The 19,595-nt window shown below is 43.5% G+C and overlaps 1 protein-coding gene across 1 annotated transcript; it reads right to left on the bottom strand.

The window, feature by feature from the left end:
• Window positions 1–2,604: 2,604 nt before the first annotated feature.
• Window positions 2,605–19,073, bottom strand: LOC105279464 (putative mediator of RNA polymerase II transcription subunit 12). The gene is made up of 5 exons (XM_011339262.3): window positions 16,977–19,073; window positions 15,866–16,574; window positions 11,752–13,965; window positions 10,895–11,386; window positions 2,605–10,487 (listed from the first exon to the last, which is right to left on the bottom strand). Exons 2-4 carry the CDS (start codon window positions 16,029–16,031, stop codon window positions 10,947–10,949), a joined length of 2,820 nt encoding a protein of 939 aa, XP_011337564.1. The 5' UTR covers window positions 16,032–16,574; window positions 16,977–19,073; the 3' UTR covers window positions 2,605–10,487; window positions 10,895–10,946.
• Between the last annotated feature and the right edge of the window lie 522 nt (window positions 19,074–19,595).

Here is a 19,595-nt window from a genome sequence, read left to right as displayed (position 1 = left end):
GAAAGAGGTAATTTCAAGAAAACCGATCAGTTTATTTTAGTTATACGTGAACGCGGAAGTTCGAAACGATGAGAACAGAGATGCGCGCTATCTCGCAAGTTTCAAGTTGAAAAACTACTACTACCCGCGATGCACGTGAAATCGTGCCACGAGACACGCCGCTTTCCACTTTTTGTCACCCTTCTTGTTCGCGATACGAAAACTACTGCAAACTGTGCCATAAATGTTAACGTACCCTCGATAGAATTCACTTGGGATCTAACCGGGGTGACCGTATTATAGATCAAATGCGCATCTCCTTTTTACATCCCCCTGTTTCTATTATTGACTACCGTTACGAGTTACACTAGTAATTATAAGATTCGATTGACTGCTGAGTGTATCGTAATAGAATTATAGCGACGAGTGTGCGCCCGCTTACATACGCGTACACGTGTTTCCGTGTCTTTCTACAAGTTAATTTCGAGTATTACGAAAAAACCTGGCTGCGAGCTGCAAAACTACGTGTGTTTCGTCATTTCCCGTAAGACTGAAGAGACGCGAGAGCGAGCTTCTCGCGAGACGACCTCTTACATAGCCGTATGCAACCGAGACATGGCGAAATGCAAGAATAAAATACGAGCGAGACGCGTCTCGCAAATACGGACGTATTAAAGTCGTTCGGACGAAAGTAACCCTCGTGGAATCTCCTATCGTGCGATTTTACTGCGGAGAAAGAGTACATCGATGATACATTAATGCGCAATTGTCCTCCGCGTTTTATTATATTTCCAATCGATCGTCATAGATCATCTAGATCGGTTGTCCGGTATTCTTATCTCGATTTCATTGCTGCTTGAGATTGCTGTCGGCAATGAATAAACGTTGCGTCTTAATTCCGCGTTTCTCGCGTCTCATTTTCGCGTTTCACATCTCTCAACGTCAGCCGCGTTCTCGAGCGGCAGGGTAACATTTCTTCTTTCTTCGTCGCTGTGCGCTGACAGCGTCACGAATATCAGAAGCGATTGAGACGTCTACGCGCGTGTGTTTTATTTGCTCTTGGTGTTGATACTTTTGTACTAACTAAAACTACCAAAGCTCTCTCCGGTTCTCCTCCTTTCTCCTTTTCCTTCTTCCACGCGTTATAATTTCGTTAAGTAGTAAATGTATAACGTTTCATGAATCACGTATCGTCGCGCGCCATCCCTTCCCTTCGTACAGTTTAATTAATTAAATTCAATTAATTTCTTCAGCTATATTTTACACACAGTCGCTCGTAAAAAATTTCCCGTACCAAAAAATATCTCTAGAAGTTAGAAGGTTTATTAGAAACGCTTTAGGTGCTCAGGTGCGAGCGAGAAAATAGCCGCGAGGCATGTCAGAAGAAAGTGCTCACCCCGACTCTGAATATATTTCGTACAGAATATTATCTCATCAAGCAACTGAGATAAAAGCATACTAAACTTAAGCGTAACTTGATTATGAGTATTACACGTATCAGCTACATATTTCTTCTTTGTCATTGCATCCTTGCAGAGAGTGCTCGCGCGCGCCTGATTCACTTTCTCTTGTACGAAACTTCTCGAACAAGATTATCCATAAAACTAGAGACCCTCAAGTATGGCCATGACACACGAAAAAACTTAAGCAGTAAGACTTAAGACTTAAGAGATGCGACCAATCTTAAGTTTTAAAATGACTGCTTACGTTCTCGACTGTGATTGATCGCATCTCTTAAGTCTTAAGTCTTACTACTTAAGTTTTTTCGTGTGTCATGGCCATACTTGAGGGTCTGGACGTCGTGGATTCGCACCTGATTGATGGGGTCGAAAATGGCGGAATTGAGATTCATCGATTAAGGGACTCTATCTAGAATACATCTTTATTCGAAAAAGAAATTGCCATAATATTAATTGTTAAAATAACAATATTATCTTAACAAAATAAATATCCGTGGTGGAAAAATTTCTCAGATTTTCTATAAGGATTGGAACGTTTCTTAGAATAACTCAGAAAATCTAAGAAATTATTACTATTTCTCAGAAATTTTCATATATAGAGATATTGCAATATTTTGAGAATTCTCATCCACTTGTTTATGAAAAATTCTGAGAAATCAACATTTTCTCAGAATTGTTTAGAAATAATTGGATGAGAATTTTCAGAATATTTCATTATGTATGAGAAATATTAATAATTTTTCAGAATTTCTTAGATTGTTTGAGTTATTCTGAGAAACGTTTCAATTCTTAATAGAAAATCTGAGAAATTTTTCTACCAGGGAAATTTGAAAAACACAACATAATTTTGATATTTTGAAGAAAACAATATAATTGTATTGACATCCATAATGTTCTTTTTTCGGAATTTGTTGGCAAAGTTGCCATATAAAGTCCTTTTTATCTTTCTTTGTACAAACAACCTCGTATGCAACATCCCGTCATTTTGCATATTTTGACACTAATAAGATTATATTGAAGGAAGGTTATATACTCTTCATAGATAAAGATTCTACTAGTGGCAAACGGACGCCATTTTCGATCCGTGATGTTCAGACTTTTACTTGAGGTCTCTACATAAAACAATCTCCGATTTCTTTTCTATTTTTCTCAGTATGTACCTATGTCTTTTTTCAATGCGTTACACTGTACGTTTGTTAAACGTGAATTCTGCTTGCATTTTTCATAAAAAATTTAATGACCGTACACTGAAGATCATTCAAAGTGAAATGACGAGGCAGAGTTCACTTCCATCTTCCGAAAACTTTTCACAACTTAATAAAATGAAGAACGTGATGAAACATTTCTCTGGGCTCTACTTTTTCAATGGAATGTTCAATGGACAAGGATACAAAAATGTTTTAGATCAAGAATTAAATCGAATTACTACTTGATAAACTAACACATTTTTCACTTCAAGCTCGAGAAATATTAGAGATTACAATAATAAATAGATAGAACGGGAAAGGATAGTTTATTGACCTGTCCATCCACCTAACGTAAAGCTTTGTCTATAGGAACTTTGGTATAACAATATAAATATAAGCACGTGCTCATTTAATGGAAAAAGGGTCTCAGTAAGGAAAAGCTAATTTCATCGCATTGAATATTAAAGATTTACGTTAAAATAAACCGTATAAGTGATGCACTAGATATATTAAGAATTACGCTCGAAGAAATACGTTTCTGCAATGCGCAAATAACCCGCCATCCACCATTTCTTCGGATGAGAAAAGTCCTTTACAACTCCCCGGTTGACGACCTAACTTTCTCGCGGACGTAGGAAAAACATAGATAAACCTGGACGAAATGTCGCAATGTCGCAATTGACCGCGATCTTGCTCGCGCTTTTAACAATCGAGGAAATGATGCGTTCCATAATTCAGGGTGAGCAGTGTGAGCGACCCTTTTGCCACCGAATGGTCATTTCTGCATTCAACAGGTGGCTCAGTTTCCGTGAAATGTTGATGAAAACTTTCTACGAGCATCCACACGTGTTACTTTTAAGGATTTCAGGAAAAATCACTGCAATGCGCTTTCGAAATGCAAGCAGAAAGAATCGATTCGCATTAGAAAGAGAAAGTGGCATGGTTTTTTCTGCCAGTGAAATTCTTACAAATTGACGATCTATCTAGAAGTACCGAGATAACTCACACGTGTGCCGCACTTGTTCTTAATTTTAATGCTTTAAAAATGTTGTCTTGAAATTCTTTCGACAAACAAAATTAGTGAAGACATTCGCAAATACCGTGACTAAAATCATCATTTTTTTGCGAGGAAATAACGAACTTTTTATCGCCGCATTGAGTATATTTAAAATTTATATATAGTATTTAAAATAAACTATGCAGTTTGACCATCGAGCGAAGGTGTGGATGAAAAAAGTAATTCTTGAACTACGCGAAAAAATGTATCGCGCTGTTTTATTCGCGATTTTTATATTTATATTGCGAATTTTTATGCTAATCAATTTTGGAAAACATCCCCGACTCGTGTCTGTTTCTGCGAAATGACGAAACGAGGTACATCCGTGATAATAACGATTCTTGGGATGTAAGAAGAGATGGCTAAATGTATTATGGCTAAAGTACCCATTTATTGCACTGCATTGTCCCAGATTTATTGCACTGCATTATTTCAGGTTTATTCAACGATATATACAAAGAGATCAAGCATTCTCTCTACAGCAGACCCTAACCGGAAGTTAGCAGCGAGATTGAGAGAGAAAGCTGCTTTGCGTCTACTGCTCTCTCACTCTTCGCGTACATCGAAGTGAGAGAGCAGTAGACGCAAAGCAGCTCTCTCACTCAGTCTCGCTGCCAACTTCCGCTTTCACGTTTTTGAGGGAATGCTTGGTCTATTTATATATGTCGTTGGGTTTATTGCACAGCAGACTTATTAAAAGTAAAACCCGAGTAAAAAAATATATTATAAATTCCTACATGCAATAAGAAAAGTTTTAAAAGATTTAAAAAAACATTAACTTTTAACGGAATCATCTCTGTTATATTTCTTTTATTGTTGTGTCCAATTTTTCATTTCAGAATTTCCGATTTATAAAAATTATAAATTATAATATTCTTTCCTATTTATAAAAATTATAAATTATAATATTCTTTCCTATAAAGATTGTAAGTAGCAGGTAAGAAAATAGAAATGGGTTTTTCCCAATGTAGGAAATTCCCAAAATGATAGTTCGTCGAATTTTCGAAACCCAGTCAGCTAAGCAGTCAGTCTCTTCGTATCATTGCTCGAGTTAAGGTAGGAGTAGCATCTTATGCTACTCCTGTGAAAAATATATCTTGTGCGATACGTAAAAAAATAGTGCAAAGCATCGACGAACAGAATCTCAAGTTTTCAAAGTAAACAATGTAACAAGAATTTCTACTCTCTTCAAATATTACAAGTGTGTGCAAGTGGATTGAATTGATTGGATTAATAATAATTACACAAATCGGATTACAAGAAAGAAAAGATATGAAACTCTCAAAATAACTCGTATAACCGAGCGCGTTCGAACAAGCGGCGCGCCGCGTGAGAAGGAAAAATATTCAGAAAGAGACTTCTGCGACCGCGAGAGGAAGAGACAAGCGCGAGATGCAAAAACATCGATATATCAATTCCCTCGTCTTCGTTCCCTGAGCTGAGATTCTCGCTAACCGCCCACGACATTTAAGCTGGTGAGTAAATTGAATTACTTTTGCGTTTACCGGGAGATATCCGTTAAAACTCGATGTTATCGGAAATTCAACATCTGATGCATAATTCTTTTTTCGACGACAATAGCAAATTATTAACTTATTCTATATTTCGAAAAAAATCTTATTGAACTGCATGACGACGAAAAGCGTGCAGCAGATTCATGTTTTTATCTTCCTCTTTCCTATCCTTCTTTTTAGTCCATACAAAAGTATATAATAATAATAATTTATTACTTCAGCTTACAAAAGTATATAACTACTTGCAACATACATTAGTTTCGTTCTTTCGAATTTCTATACTGTCGATCAGATGATGTCACTGCAATTTTCCGTCTACGTCGACCGACTGGAAATTGCGGATTCCTTAGTTAGCATAAGGCGCTATCAGGTTTAGATGCGAGAGCAGTCATGATCGATCGCAGAAAACAGCAAGTTTAATCCTCGGGAGGTGACGTAAATTTTGTTACATTATTGCGCTGCAATGATCTATGCTTATTACAACACACAGACAACAAATTGCACATCAAAAAACTCACTAGCAAAAATTTTTTAAAATTATTTTTATAAAGTTTTTACCAAATTTTCTTACATGTACAGTCTTCCACTTTTTAGACTTTATATTCTTTTTTCTTCTTTTTATGTTATTTTATATTCTACTACTAAATGTGCACAACTCTTTTTATGCTTCACGTCTAAATAATATCTGATGATACAATTTAGATGTATCTCTGTGATTCCCGCCGAGGATTAAGACTTATTATTAGAACTATTAAGATTATTGAGATATCTCTCTCCGGCAGGATATTACTTCTACATAAGACTCGTCCAAAATACAAAATTAATATCACGGTATGTGCAAAGAATTTTTCAGAAAACGATAAAAAGGGTAATGTCAATTTTCGAAAGATGCAAAGCTATCTCTTTCTCATTATTTCTTTTTTTTAATAAAAATCTCGTTACCTCTGATCGTTGATAGTTATCATTAGCGCCTCGACACTCTGATCCCGCCAATATAACGGTGTCGACGTCGTTGTTGGTCTCGTCGGCCTCAATTGCTGATACGTTAATTCTAGCTGCTTGTTCAAGTACATTTTGAGTACAAATTCTAACATTTAGAGCACTTGTCTTGTTGAATGTGTCTGCATCAGCACTCGTAGATTCGAGCCATCAGCGAATGCATTGCGGTTCTTGCTGCGGCGTGGGAGAATACCGTTCTTCCTGCTTCTGCTATTGGAGGATATTATGGCTGCTGCTGTTGCAACAACGTCAACAATAACATTGTTGATTTTGCAATGCTGTTGTTGTTGGTGCTGTAGTTGCGGTTCCTACTGCTGCGTGGAACAATGCACTTCTCATTGCTTCTGCTAGTGAGTGAAGAATATTATGGCTGCTGCTGTTGTAACATCGGCAAGCTCAATTGTTGATGTCGAGTCAATTGAGAGTGTTCTTGTTGCAGCAGCGGTTGCTGCTGCTGCGTGGGAGCAAATTCTTCCTGCTTCTGCCATTAATTGGATATTACGGCTGCTGCTATTGCAACATCGGCAAGCTCAATTGTTGATGTCAAGTCAATTGAGCTTGCTGTTGTTGCAGCAGCGGTTGCTGCTGCTGCGTGGGAGAAAATTCTTCCTGCTTCTGCCATTAATTGGATATTACGGCTGCTGCTGTTGCAACAACGTCAACAATAACATTGTTGATTTTGCAATGCTGCAGCTGCGGTTGCTGCTGCTGCGTGGGAGGATTCTGCTGTTACGGGTATGTATGAGATTGCTTTTGCAGTAGCGGAACATCACTTGTTGGAATTGAATCAATTGATGTTTTTGATATTGCTACTGCGGTTCCTACTGCTGCGTGGAACAATGCACTTCTCGTTGCTTCTGCTATTGAGTGAAGAATATTACGGCTGCTGCTGTTGCAACATCGGCAAGCTCAATTGTTGATGCCGAGTCAATTGAGTGTTCTTGTTGCAGCAGCGGTTGCTGCTGCTGCGTGGGAGAAAATTCTTCCTGCTTCTGCCATTAATTGGATATTACGGCTGCTGCTGTTGCAACAACGTCAATAATAACATTGTTGATTTTGCAATGCTGTTGTTGATGGTGCTGCAGCTGTGGTTGCTGCTGCTGCGTGGGAGGATTCTGCTGTTACGGGTATGTACGAGATTGCTTTTGCAGTAGCGGAACATCACTTGTTGGAATTGAATCAATTGATGTTTTTGATATTGCTACTGCGGTTCCTACTGCTGCGTGGAACAATGCACTTCTCGTTGCTTCTGCTATTGAGTGAAGAATATTACGGCTGCTGCTGTTGCAACATCGACAAGCTCAATTGTTGATGTCGAGTCAATTGAGAGTGTTCTTGTTGCAGCAGCGGTTGCTGCTGCTGCGTGGGAGAAAATTCTTCCTGCTTCTGCCATTAATTGGATATTACGGCTGCTGCTGTTGCAACAACGTCAACAATAACATTGTTGATTTTGCAATGCTGTTGTTGATGGTGCTGCTGCTGCGTGGGAGGATTCTGCTGTTACGGGTATGTATGAGATTGCTTTTGCAGTATCGGAAACATCACTTGTTGGAATTGAATCAATTGATGTTTTTGATATTGCTACTACGGTTCCTACTGCTGCGTGGAACAATGCACTTCTCGTTGCTTCTGCTAGTGAATGAAGAATATTACGGCTGCTGCTGTTGCAACATCGGCAAGCTCAATTGTTGATGCCGAGTCAATTGAGTGTTCTTGTTGCAGCAGCGGTTGCTGCTGCTGCGTGGGAGAAAATTCTTCCTGCTTCTGCCATTAATTGGATATATATGGCTGCTGCTGTTGCAACAACGTCAACAATAACATTGTTGATTTTGCAATGCTGTTGTTGATGGTGCTGCAGCTGCGGTTGCTGCTGCTGCGTGGGAGGATTCTGCTGTTACGGGTATGTACGAGATTGCTTTTGCAGTAGCGGAACATCACTTGTTGGAATTGAATCAATTGATGTTTTTGATATTGCTACTGCGGTTCCTACTGCTGCGTGGAACAATGCACTTCTCGTTGCTTCTGCTAGTGAGTGAAGAATATTACGGCTGCTGCTGTTGCAACATCGACAAGCTCAATTGTTGATGTCGAGTCAATTGAGAGTGTTCTTGTTGCAGCAGCGGTTGCTGCTGCTGCGTGGGAGAAAATTCTTCCTGCTTCTGCCATTAATTGGATATTACGGCTGCTGCTGTTGCAACAACGTCAACAATAACATTGTTGATTTTGCAATGCTGCAGCTGCGGTTGTTGCTGCTGCGTGGGAGGATTCTGCTGTTACGGGTATGTATGAGATTGCTTTTGCAGTATCGGAAACATCACTTGTTGGAATTGAATCAATTGATGTTTTTGATATTGCTACTGCGGTTCCTACTGCTGCGTGGAACAATGCACTTCTCGTTGCTTCTGCTAGTGAATGAAGAATATTACGGCTGCTGCTGTTGCAACATCGGCAAGCTCAATTGTTGATGCCGAGTCAATTGAGTGTTCTTGTTGCAGCAGCGGTTGCTGCTGCTGCGTGGGAGAAAATTCTTCCTGCTTCTGCCATTAATTGGATATATATGGCTGCTGCTGTTGCAACAACGTCAACAATAACATTGTTGATTTTGCAATGCTGTTGTTGATGGTGCTGCAGCTGCGGTTGCTGCTGCTGCGTGGGAGGATTCTGCTGTTACGGGTATGTACGAGATTGCTTTTGCAGTAGCGGAACATCACTTGTTGGAATTGAATCAATTGATGTTTTTGATATTGCTACTGCGGTTCCTACTGCTGCGTGGAACAATGCACTTCTCGATGCTTCTGCTATTGAGTGAAGAATATTACGGCTGCTGCTGTTGCAACATCGGCAAGCTCAATTGTTGATGCCGAGTCAATTGAGTGTTCTTGTTGCAGCAGCGGTTGCTGCTGCTGCGTGGGAGAAAATTCTTCCTGCTTCTGCCATTAATTGGATATATATGGCTGCTGCTGTTGCAACAACGTCAACAATAACATTGTTGATTTTGCAATGCTGTTGTTGATGGTGCTGCAGCTGCGGTTGCTGCTGCTGCGTGGGAGGATTCTGCTGTTACGGGTATGTACGAGATTGCTTTTGCAGTAGCGGAACATCACTTGTTGGAATTGAATCAATTGATGTTTTTGATATTGCTACTGCGGTTCCTACTGCTGCGTGGAACAATGCACTTCTCGTTGCTTCTGCTAGTGAGTGAAGAATATTACGGCTGCTGCTGTTGCAACATCGACAAGCTCAATTGTTGATGTCGAGTCAATTGAGAGTGTTCTTGTTGCAGCAGCGGTTGCTGCTGCTGCGTGGGAGAAAATTCTTCCTGCTTCTGCCATTAATTGGATATTACGGCTGCTGCTGTTGCAACAACGTCAACAATAACATTGTTGATTTTGCAATGCTGCAGCTGCGGTTGCTGCTGCTGCGTGGGAGGATTCTGCTGTTACGGGTATGTATGAGATTGCTTTTGCAGTAGCGGAACATCACTTGTTGGAATTGAATCAATTGATGTTTTTGATATTGCTACTGCGGTTCCTACTGCTGCGTGGAACAATGCACTTCTCGTTGCTTCTGCTAGTGAGTGAAGAATATTATGGCTGCTGCTGTTGTAACATCGACAAGCTCAATTGTTGATGTCGAGTCAATTGAGAGTGTTCTTGTTGCAGCAGCGGTTGCTGCTGCTGCGTGGGAGAAAATTCTTCCTGCTTCTGTCATTAATTGGATATTATGGCTGCTGCTGTTGCAACAACGTCAACAATAACATTGTTGATTTTGCAATGCTGTTGTTGATGGTGCTGCTGCTGCGTGGGAGGATTCTGCTGTTACGGGTATGTATGAGATTGCTTTTGCAGTAGCGGAACATCACTTGTTGGAATTGAATCAATTGATGTTTCTGATATTGCTACTGCGGTTCCTGCGAGAGAAAATGCCGCCGTTGCTGTTTTTTCTATTGCGTTGGAGGATGATGTGGCTGTTGCTTTGGTAGCGCTTGCAATTACTGTTGTTACATAGGAGAATGTTGTGGTTGATGTTTTGCAACAAACGACGTGTATGGAATAGTTGGACGTGTTGGAAGTCAAAACTATCTCCTGTTGGTTACTACGGTATAGAGACACTGCCTGCTGCTGAGTGGAACACTGGTCGTGCTTCATTCATAAATAATACCAGCAGCTGCAGTGTTGCTGCTGCTTTTGTTGTTGTTGATGATAATGCAGTCGTAGATAATCATGCCAGTTTACTCGATTGTGTTTACTTCATAAGTCGATTGCTCAGCCGGTTGGTAGACCGTCACCTCCTGAACATCAGATGCATTGATTAGCACGACGCGCTATTAGATTTAGATGCGGGAACAGTCATTATCGATTGAGGAAAACTGTCAGCAAGTTTATAATCTTTGATGGTTGATATGAAGTTTCTTGAATTAGTACGCTGCAATGTGATGTATGCGTGTGATATATTGATAGACGTATCTCTATGATTCCCGCCAAGGATTAAGACTTATCTTAGAACTATTGAGATTATTGAGATATCTCTCCGGCAGGATGTTAATTCTACATACGACTCGTCCGAAATACAAAATGAATATCACGGTATTTGCAAAGAATTTTTCAGAAAGCGATAAAAAGGGTAATGTCAATTTTTGAAAGATCTACAGCTATTTCTTTTTCATTATTTCTTTTTTTTAAATAAAAATCTCATTACCTTTGATCATTGTTGTTTCTCGTGCTAGCACCTTGACAGCATGATGCCGACATTATGACGGGGTGTCGATGTCATTGTTGGTGTCGTCGTTCTCACGCTGGCACGCTGATTCTAGGTGCTTGTTCAAGTACGATTTGAGTGCGAACGACTTATGACACTTGGGACATTCGTAATTCTTGTCAGCCGAGTGCGTCTGCATATGCGCCCGCAGATTCGAGCGATCGGCGAACGCCTTGCCACAATGAGCGCATCCGTACGGTTTCTCGCCGGTGTGGCTGCGTAAGTGACCCTGTAGTAGCCAAGGTCGCGAGAACATCTTACCGCACACACCACAGCTGTGCGTAAGTTTATGCGTGAGCACGTGCATCGCCAGGGCGGGCATGCTGACATACGCCTTACCGCAATGGATACACTTCTTGGCAGATTGCGAGTCAATGCTGCGATGTGTTTGTTTGTGTCGCGACAAATTCGATGAAGTCGCGTATTGCTTGCCTGACGAAAAGAATGTCCAAGTTGAATAGGAATAGTTTAGATAAATTTAGAAAAATATCTATGAAAAATTTATTATTCCTGTCTTATTGTTTTTTTTGTATTATTTGTATTATTAGATGCCAAAAGTTTAGTTTGTTTCTCAGCACTCTGATGTAATTGTTTAAACTTCAAATATTGTGTTGACTGAAACGTTCGGGTGGAGGTTTTTAGCAAAATACATGTTTGTAGATTACTTAAGTCTGATAGTAAAAATGTTTATGCTACATAAGCAACAAGACACATAAGAAAATTTGCTCGACATACAACGTGTTAATTTCTAATTATTTTTATATTTTATTTTATTTATTTTAATTATTCTTACTTACCGCACTCGCAGCATACGTAACGACCGCTCTTGGAGACCTCGGGTACCTCGACTGGCTCGTCTTCTTGGTTTTTCTGCGTGGCAGGAGTTTTCTTGTTCTTCGACCTACCATCGGAGACAAGCAACGTATCGTATGTGTAACTCGCCGGTTTTACTCCTTCCGTCTGTTCAGTAATAGTTTGCACCTCCTTGTCCTTTTGCGTAGGCTGTGAGTTTGGATTACTATTTTCGATATCGCTACTGCATTCAGAAGTCGGCGGCGTCAATGGTGATGTCGTTTCGATTTGTTGATGTTGCTGTAATAACAATAGTCGCTGTTGCTGCTGCTGGAGTAATTGTATCTGCTGTTGTCGTTGCGGCTCTAATTGTTGTGTTGGAGAATGTGGCTGCTGTTGTTGCACCATTGGCAACATTAATTGTTCATGTTGGTTTAATTGCTGCTGCTGCTGCTGCATGGGAGTATTCGGTTGTTGCTGTTGTATGCGAGACTGTTGTTCTTGCGATTTCTGTTGCTGCATTGGAGGATGTTGTGACTGTTGTTCTTGCAGCAACGGCAACAACAATTGATGATGTTGCAAATGTTGTTGCTGTGACTGCGGTTGCTGCTGCTGCGTGGGAGAATGCTGCTTTTGCTGTTGCGTTGGTGGATTTGGCTGCTGCTGTTGCAGCATTGGCAACATCAATTGTTGATGTTGATTCAATTGGTGTTGCTGCTGCTGCGTGGCTGGACTTTGTTGTTGCTGTTGTGTGCGAAGTTGCTGTTCTTGCTGCTTCTGTTGTTGCATTGGAGGATGTTGTAGCTGCTGTTGTTGCAACAATGGCAACAACACTTGCTGATGTTGCAAATGTTGCGGTTGCTGTACTTGCGGTTGCTGCTGCTGCATAGGAGAATGCTGTTCTTGTTGCTTCTGCTGTTGCAGTGGAGGATGTTGTTGCTGCTGTTGTAACAACGGTAACAACAATTGTTGATGCTGCAATGGTTGTTGCGATTGTTGTGATTGTGGTTGCTGCTGGTGCGTGGGAGAATTCTGTTCTTGCTGCTTCTGCTGTTGCATTGGAGGATGTTGTGGCTGCTGCTGCTGTTGCAGCAACGGCAGCAGTAATTGATGATGTTGCAACTGTTGTTGCTGCGTGGGAGAATGTGATTGTTGTTGCTTTTGCTGTTGCGTTGGAGGATGATGTGGCTGTTGCTGTTGCATTAAGGGCAGCAGCAATTGCTGCTGCTTTTGATGTGCTTGCGTTTGCTGTTGATGCGTGGGAGAATGCTGCGGTTGATGCTGAGCAACAATCGACGTACATGGAATGGTGGACGTGCTGTAAGTTAGAAGGATCTCCTGTACCGGTGACAACGGTATAAAGACACTGCCCGATGGTGGCACGATGGTCGTACTTGATTCGTAAATAATACCGGCAGTTGCAGTGGGTTGTTGCTGCTGTTGTTGCTGTTGTTGATGATGATGCCCGTAAATAGTCGAGCCAGTTAATTCGATTGTGTTTACTTGATAAATCGATTGTTCAGCTGGTTGGTAGACCGTCATCTCCTGAACGTCACTCGCGGGAGTCTCAATTACGCTCTGTGGACCGATGGCAACCGATGGTGGTGGCAATGGTGGCAGTGACCGCGACAATTCTAACAAATCATGTGCCGCTTCTGTCTCTGCCGCGGAACGATCCTTGAACATGGACGACACGTGATTCGGCATCATTGATGGGCTGCAAGATGCCGCGGGCGCCAGTCGTATTCTAGATTCGGCTGCTCTCGAGTACTCCGATGTATCTTCCAGACGATAGGACGACGACGTGCTAGACGTCGGGGACGGTGGTTCTGCGTTGGTTAATGGCTGATGCGATGTCGCAGTCGATGATGCAACAATCTTTTCGACTTTTTCAGAGATTGTGCTTTTGACGCTCGACAAAGTCACCGCCGTCGTTGTTGTCGCCGTCGTCGTCTCTTCGACAGTAGAAACAGTTGATCCTGTCGTGGGTGGCGTCGCCAAAGACGTGACGCATGTGATCACGGCAGTCGTCTCCATTTGCGTCGAACAATCTGTTATAGGTGTTGTTTTCCTGACGATGGCAGTCGTCGCCGTTGTCGTTGTCGTTGTTGCAGTGACATTCGTGCTCCCGCTTGGCTGTTCTCTTGAGGATTGTTCCACCGGAGTCACCGCGAGGGCTACAGCGGTCGTTGCGTCCTTCGATTCTACGTTCGGACTTCCTAGAGAAGATCAAGAAAAAGGTAAGTTAGAACAAACTTAATTAATTATAAGGTATAAATAATTAATTTCTAAATGTTTTAATTGCCTGTGCTTGTCAGCTAATGTTAATGTTCATCATATCCAATCTGTATTTGTTATGAATGAATGTTTTTATTTACAGAGCTTATATTATATTTTATTTATTTGCTTATATTTGATTTTATAATGGAGATTTAAGGACGCTACAAGCTTTCATCGTTTCAAGTTTTCGATGTCAAAAAAGGGTATCTAATGGCGAATTCGATTGGATGCACTAGTGCGCACTGAGTGCATACCAAGGCTTGGTTACAATCAATTTTTATAAGAAGAAACATAAGAATATAAATATAAAAATTGACTCAGTGCGCACTAGTGCATCCAATCGAATTCGCCATAATTTTCATTACCAGTGCGATTACGCTGGTATAGATAAAATAAAAGAATGTCGAATCTTCATGACAGCAGGAAGAAGTGCATTGGATGGGCAAGGGGGTGGAAGAGAGAGATGTGTGTGGGTTGCACAGTACGGATTGCGGGGGTAAGAGCAGCAGGATTATGACGGCAAGTATGTTAGAGAAACGAGGTCAAAGAGGATCGGAGTGGAGAGCCAAGAAGGTCGCCAGGGGTAAGCGGATATAAAATTTCATGATAACTTGGTTACGAAAGTGCACGCTTCGCTTTAACAGCGGCCAATTTCCTTATGCCGACGTACCGGTCCGTGTTTTAATATTTCTGCATCGCAGTTCCTGTATGACTAGCAGGCAAAATAAACTTTTACCAAAAAGACGAAGAGTTTCGTTGCTCGCGAAATGACTGCTGCCAATAATATATATATAGGCAAATACACCTATTTTTCATATCAAAAAGAATTATTTCTGTTTACATAATATAAATGTTTTCAATTTCGAGTGCAAATTCTTGGTCACGACATGTGCGGCTATACGAATACACTTTCATCGCGTGCACATGTGTAAAAAATATTTTTAAATGTATTTAAATATGTCTTTTTTTCTAGATGTAACAGCGTATTTGTACGTGGATAATATGAGCTAATATTGGCCAGTTTTGATTATTCAAGAAAGTTCTAGTAAGAAACTCTCTGTCTTTCCGCAAACCATTTTAGCCACTGGCGAATTGCCCGTGCCGCGAGTATTCCAAATTCTCGCCTCTTCGTGCCGGCAATGCGCTATAAACGCGCGCATCGCCATTACGACGATTCTGAGCACCGCCTTTGTAACTGCATTTACTATCTCGACAAGTTTCGCATGCCATTTTCGCCGTTCGCACGAGAGGCGGATGCGCCGTACAACGTGGTAACGCCGCGGAGAATCCCGACAATTAAGGTCGTTTTGTAGCGACCAGGCAACGCATTGCCAGGGAATTACGCGGTGCGCAGCGGCGTGCCATTATCGCTTGATAATTCGATACAAACGTATATCGGGTCGGGCGTTATGCGCTCGAGTGAATTTTCCAAAGTACTCCTAAAAGATTAAAATAATCCCAAAGAGAGCAAAAACGACAGTTAGCTCACTTTCTTCACATTTTCATGATTATTTAATTTCTCCGTACGTACTACTTGATGTAGCATTCCGACAGGATTCAGTGCTTCCGTTACTTTCAACGCAAATAAGTCTAACAGCACTGTAATCAGCATTAATATTACAAATAATAGATTATTTACTTGTACATTTTACATATTTTTATATTGTGTTTATAGCATAATTTGACTTTTGGAATCTTTCTGGTGGTCCGAGTTTAAAGTTAGAACAATCCTGTTCGGCAGCACCGAAATAAACCTGCCGCGCGAAGTAATGAAAAAAAATCATAAAAATATTTTCACGTTCGGAAGATCGTGAAAAACGCGAGATGCGGAGCGCGTACCTTGTGCAACAGGGGGTGCGACGCATCCCTCTACGGGCGAGACCGGCAGCTGCATGGTGGTTGGCGATGGCGTGCTTCTACCGCGGCCCCAGCTCTCGAATCCTCTGGCAACGCTGGTTATGTACTTGTTGCACAGGGCCTTCTTTACCATGTAACACCGTGGCATCTTGGCTGATCGTCGTTCCTCCCGCCGGGATTAATATCGAAGTATCGTCTAAGATCACCAAACAACCGCGTCGGTACACAATCCCCTCGAGAGTCTCGAGTATCCTGTGTTTTCTCCTGTCTGTTGCCTCTCGATGCTTTATTGTAAATATCTATTTCGGCGATCAGGATCGCGAATTATCGGTCGTACGTTCCTCCCTCGCAAAGATCGCGCTTCTGCGCGTTAAGTTATATCGTCCTACTTCCTCGCTCGTCCTCGCTCGTCGTAGAAAAGCCAGATCTATCCCTTAGATAGTGTCTCTCCGTGGAGACTTTCAAGAACACGACATCGATTGATCGTTCAATCAATGCTCCAGGTATTCGTCTCGTTCGCACGGTTCCTCTCGAGTATTCCGAGATGCAACATACTCGTCGTCTATCAGCGGGTCGCTCTTTAAACAGAGGGATTTGACAAATATTCCTTGCCACGCGAAAAGAGCGAAGATGGCTCTCTTCAGGAACGACGAAACGCTCGGCTCGAGATGCAGCTTCTGCCGCTTGAATACTAAATCGGCAGATTGATCACTAATTAATCCTAAATGTCGTTGCACGATTATTTCATAGGACTCTGCGTATGTAAATATGTGTGTGTATATACACATATATATATATATATATATATACACACACACTTTGTATAATTATGTACAGGAGGAATGAGCGGGCGCGTACATACAGTCTCGGTGCCGAAATATGCGCGTGTGTACATTCATATTAAAATATTTCTCGAATGAAGCGGGTTTGAGATGAACCTCGCTCTTCGTGCCCGATCGGAGTCCGAACGGAGGAAACGTTAGGCGTAAGTTCGATCCCAAGGAGATATTCAACGTCGGGGGTGAGCTCGAGGTGCGAGATTAGGGGGAAGGTGCGTTGCGACTTGCCTTTGCTTTGTTCCACTTGAGATTACCTTGTTTGTAGTATTGCTTTCGTTGTATTCACGGGTGGAAGATTATTCTAACATTCTTTATGGCGCCGGTACCATCGCTCGCTTCACGCGCGTCTACGCGCGCGTCCTGATCATCCGGCCTTGTCCCTCGTCTCGTCGTCTCCGCTTCACCAATGGTGATTTCGTTATCCACCCTGGTGGTGCATACGTCGCTGGATGTGATACGCGTATCGTTCCAAGCTTTCCGTCGCTCGGCCACGCGAACGAATCTAACGATTCACTCGCCTGGTTGTTCCAGCTGATGCGTTGCTTCGCCGATTTTCGACGTTCTCGACGCTGCCTCGAGACGTGCACGTTTCCACGACCACGACCTCATCGTGATGCTCCAACGACAAACGTTGAATTTGCCTTTAAAGTTACTTAGGGGTAATATACGGATTCCTCCGGTCGAATGAGGGAGAGTTTCGATTAACGATTTCCGAAATTCCTCACTATTGATATCGAGGTTTACTTATTTAGGAGAGTAATTGCCGTCTGGCTTGCTGATAATGTCAGACTTCTTTTTTTGTTGCAAACTGGAGGTTCTCCAGTTCCAGACAACTGCACTATTGTACTCCCTTTTATGGTGCTGTGAACGTAACGAGTTTAAATATGCGAGTGATAGAGTTTTTATAAGGAGTTGGTCCTCTGAAGTACTCGGCGTGCGTCGTCAGTTCCCTTGGATCGTAGGAAATTTAATTTCCAAGGAATTCCACCTTGAGAATGAGAGGCTCGGCTTTTCTTTTACATATTCATTTTTCTCGATCGCTTCCCTCACAGAGTACGAAACAGTCTGAAAAGACGATGCAATATCCAAATTCTCTCGCAAAGTCTGCCTAATGATTCCCAACTGAATGAATCGAATTGACTCTCTCTCTCTCTCTCTCTTCTTCCCCGCCTAGAATCGTACACAGAGATCGTACGAAGATCAGAAATTGTACGTATCAATCGTCGCAAAAATTCTTTCTCTGAAGGTCTCCTCTTTATACGACGCCACGAGAGAGCGTTTTCTTTGCGTTTCAGTTGAATTCGCGGGCTGCCTTTCGCTATCCTTCGTCCTCTTCGTTCACGGTTTCCGGGGTCGGAGCTCGAGCGCGGCGTCTCGATACGCGCGACAGCGACGTCCAACCCCTCGCAATCCGTCCTCCTTTTTCGAAAACGAGCTCTCCTTCGACTCCGAGGGTGGGCGGGGTATGTGCCTTTGCAGGGACGAGCAACAAGTTGGACAACAGGTCCGCGATGTTGTGTATCCGTGTGCGCCGGTGTGCGTGAGAGCGCTGCCGCCGCCGCCTTACGTGTGTGGTCGATAGCTCCCTCTAGCCCTCTCCGCGACCCCGGAAATCCCGCGCGCACCCTCGCACCCCCGGCTCACTCGCTCGCTTGCGCGTTCTCACAACCCCTCGCGGTTGCACACACACAGTCGAGAGCGATTCGACCGGCGAGCGCGCCTGAAGCTACGGCAACTTCCACCCCCTTTCACTGTGCCTCGTTTCACCGTGGCACCGTGCTCGCCGATGTTACCCCGCCTTCGAATCGTCCCGGTGACGGCGTCGTCGATGTTTCGATGAGCCGAGATCCTCGGCCGGGATCTCGCGCTCACGTCTCGATGCGCATCTTCTCCAAACGTGTCCGACGATAGTCCGACGGGGACTATCGGTGCAGCGTCGCACCGCCGGACGGATGTACACGAGCCGTAACCACGACGACCAACACCACCACGACGACCACGATCACGACGATGACAGTAAACGTCGACTGCACTGACGTGGTACGAACGAGCGAACGAACGAACGATGGGTCGACGTGGACGACAACGGCGACGGTGTGGACGACTACGGCGAGAACGACGACGTGGACGACGATGGGTGACGAAGGCGGCGACGACGATGGAATTCCCGGGCACCAGCGACGGCGGGACGCGACGACACCGACGAGCTCCGCGAAGATCGAAGACGAAGATGTACCACCTGTAGGCGCAGAAGCAACAATTGTCCGCCGTGTATCGCGGTGGAGGGTAGCCCGACTACATGGCTCGTACCGGGTGTGGCTGGGGTGCAACTGCCAATGCAGCGTCGCCGACGGAGCGTCGCCCCGCGTCCCGGGCGCCTGCGTCCTCGACGCCGCGCTCGTGTGCAGCGCTCTCGCCCTCTCGTCCTCTCATCCCCTAGGTTTACGAGTCGCGCTCCAATACTCTCCCCTTGCCTCTCTCTTTCGCTCTCTCTTTACCTTTCTCTTTTTCTCTCTCTACTATCTCATCGTCGTCCATGGCGCGCGCGTCCTCCCGCGCCTCTCGCGTTCTCGTTCCCCTCGGCTCTTACGCGCGCCACCCTCTTGTTCCTCCTCTTCCTCCTGCTTTACCACTGATGGAGGAGGGTGGCCGGCGGCGGGTGGATCGGCGGGGAAACCCCTCGCGACGCCGATCTGGCTCTCGCCCATCGATTTTGTACGAGTTCGGGGCCAGACCAACACCTGTTACCGCGGGTGGGTGGGCCGGGTGGGCGAGAAGGAAGGGCGGAAGAGCGAGCGACAGACTGAGAAGAGACAGAGACAGACGAACTCCCCCGCGCTGCAAGGGAAAGAAAACGGGAGATAGAAACAGAA

Source organism: Ooceraea biroi, chromosome 9 (genome assembly GCF_003672135.1).
Source record: "Ooceraea biroi isolate clonal line C1 chromosome 9, Obir_v5.4, whole genome shotgun sequence".
In the NCBI taxonomy this organism is placed as follows: domain Eukaryota; kingdom Metazoa; phylum Arthropoda; class Insecta; order Hymenoptera; family Formicidae; genus Ooceraea; species Ooceraea biroi.
This window is presented reverse-complemented; position numbering and strand designations above follow the sequence as displayed.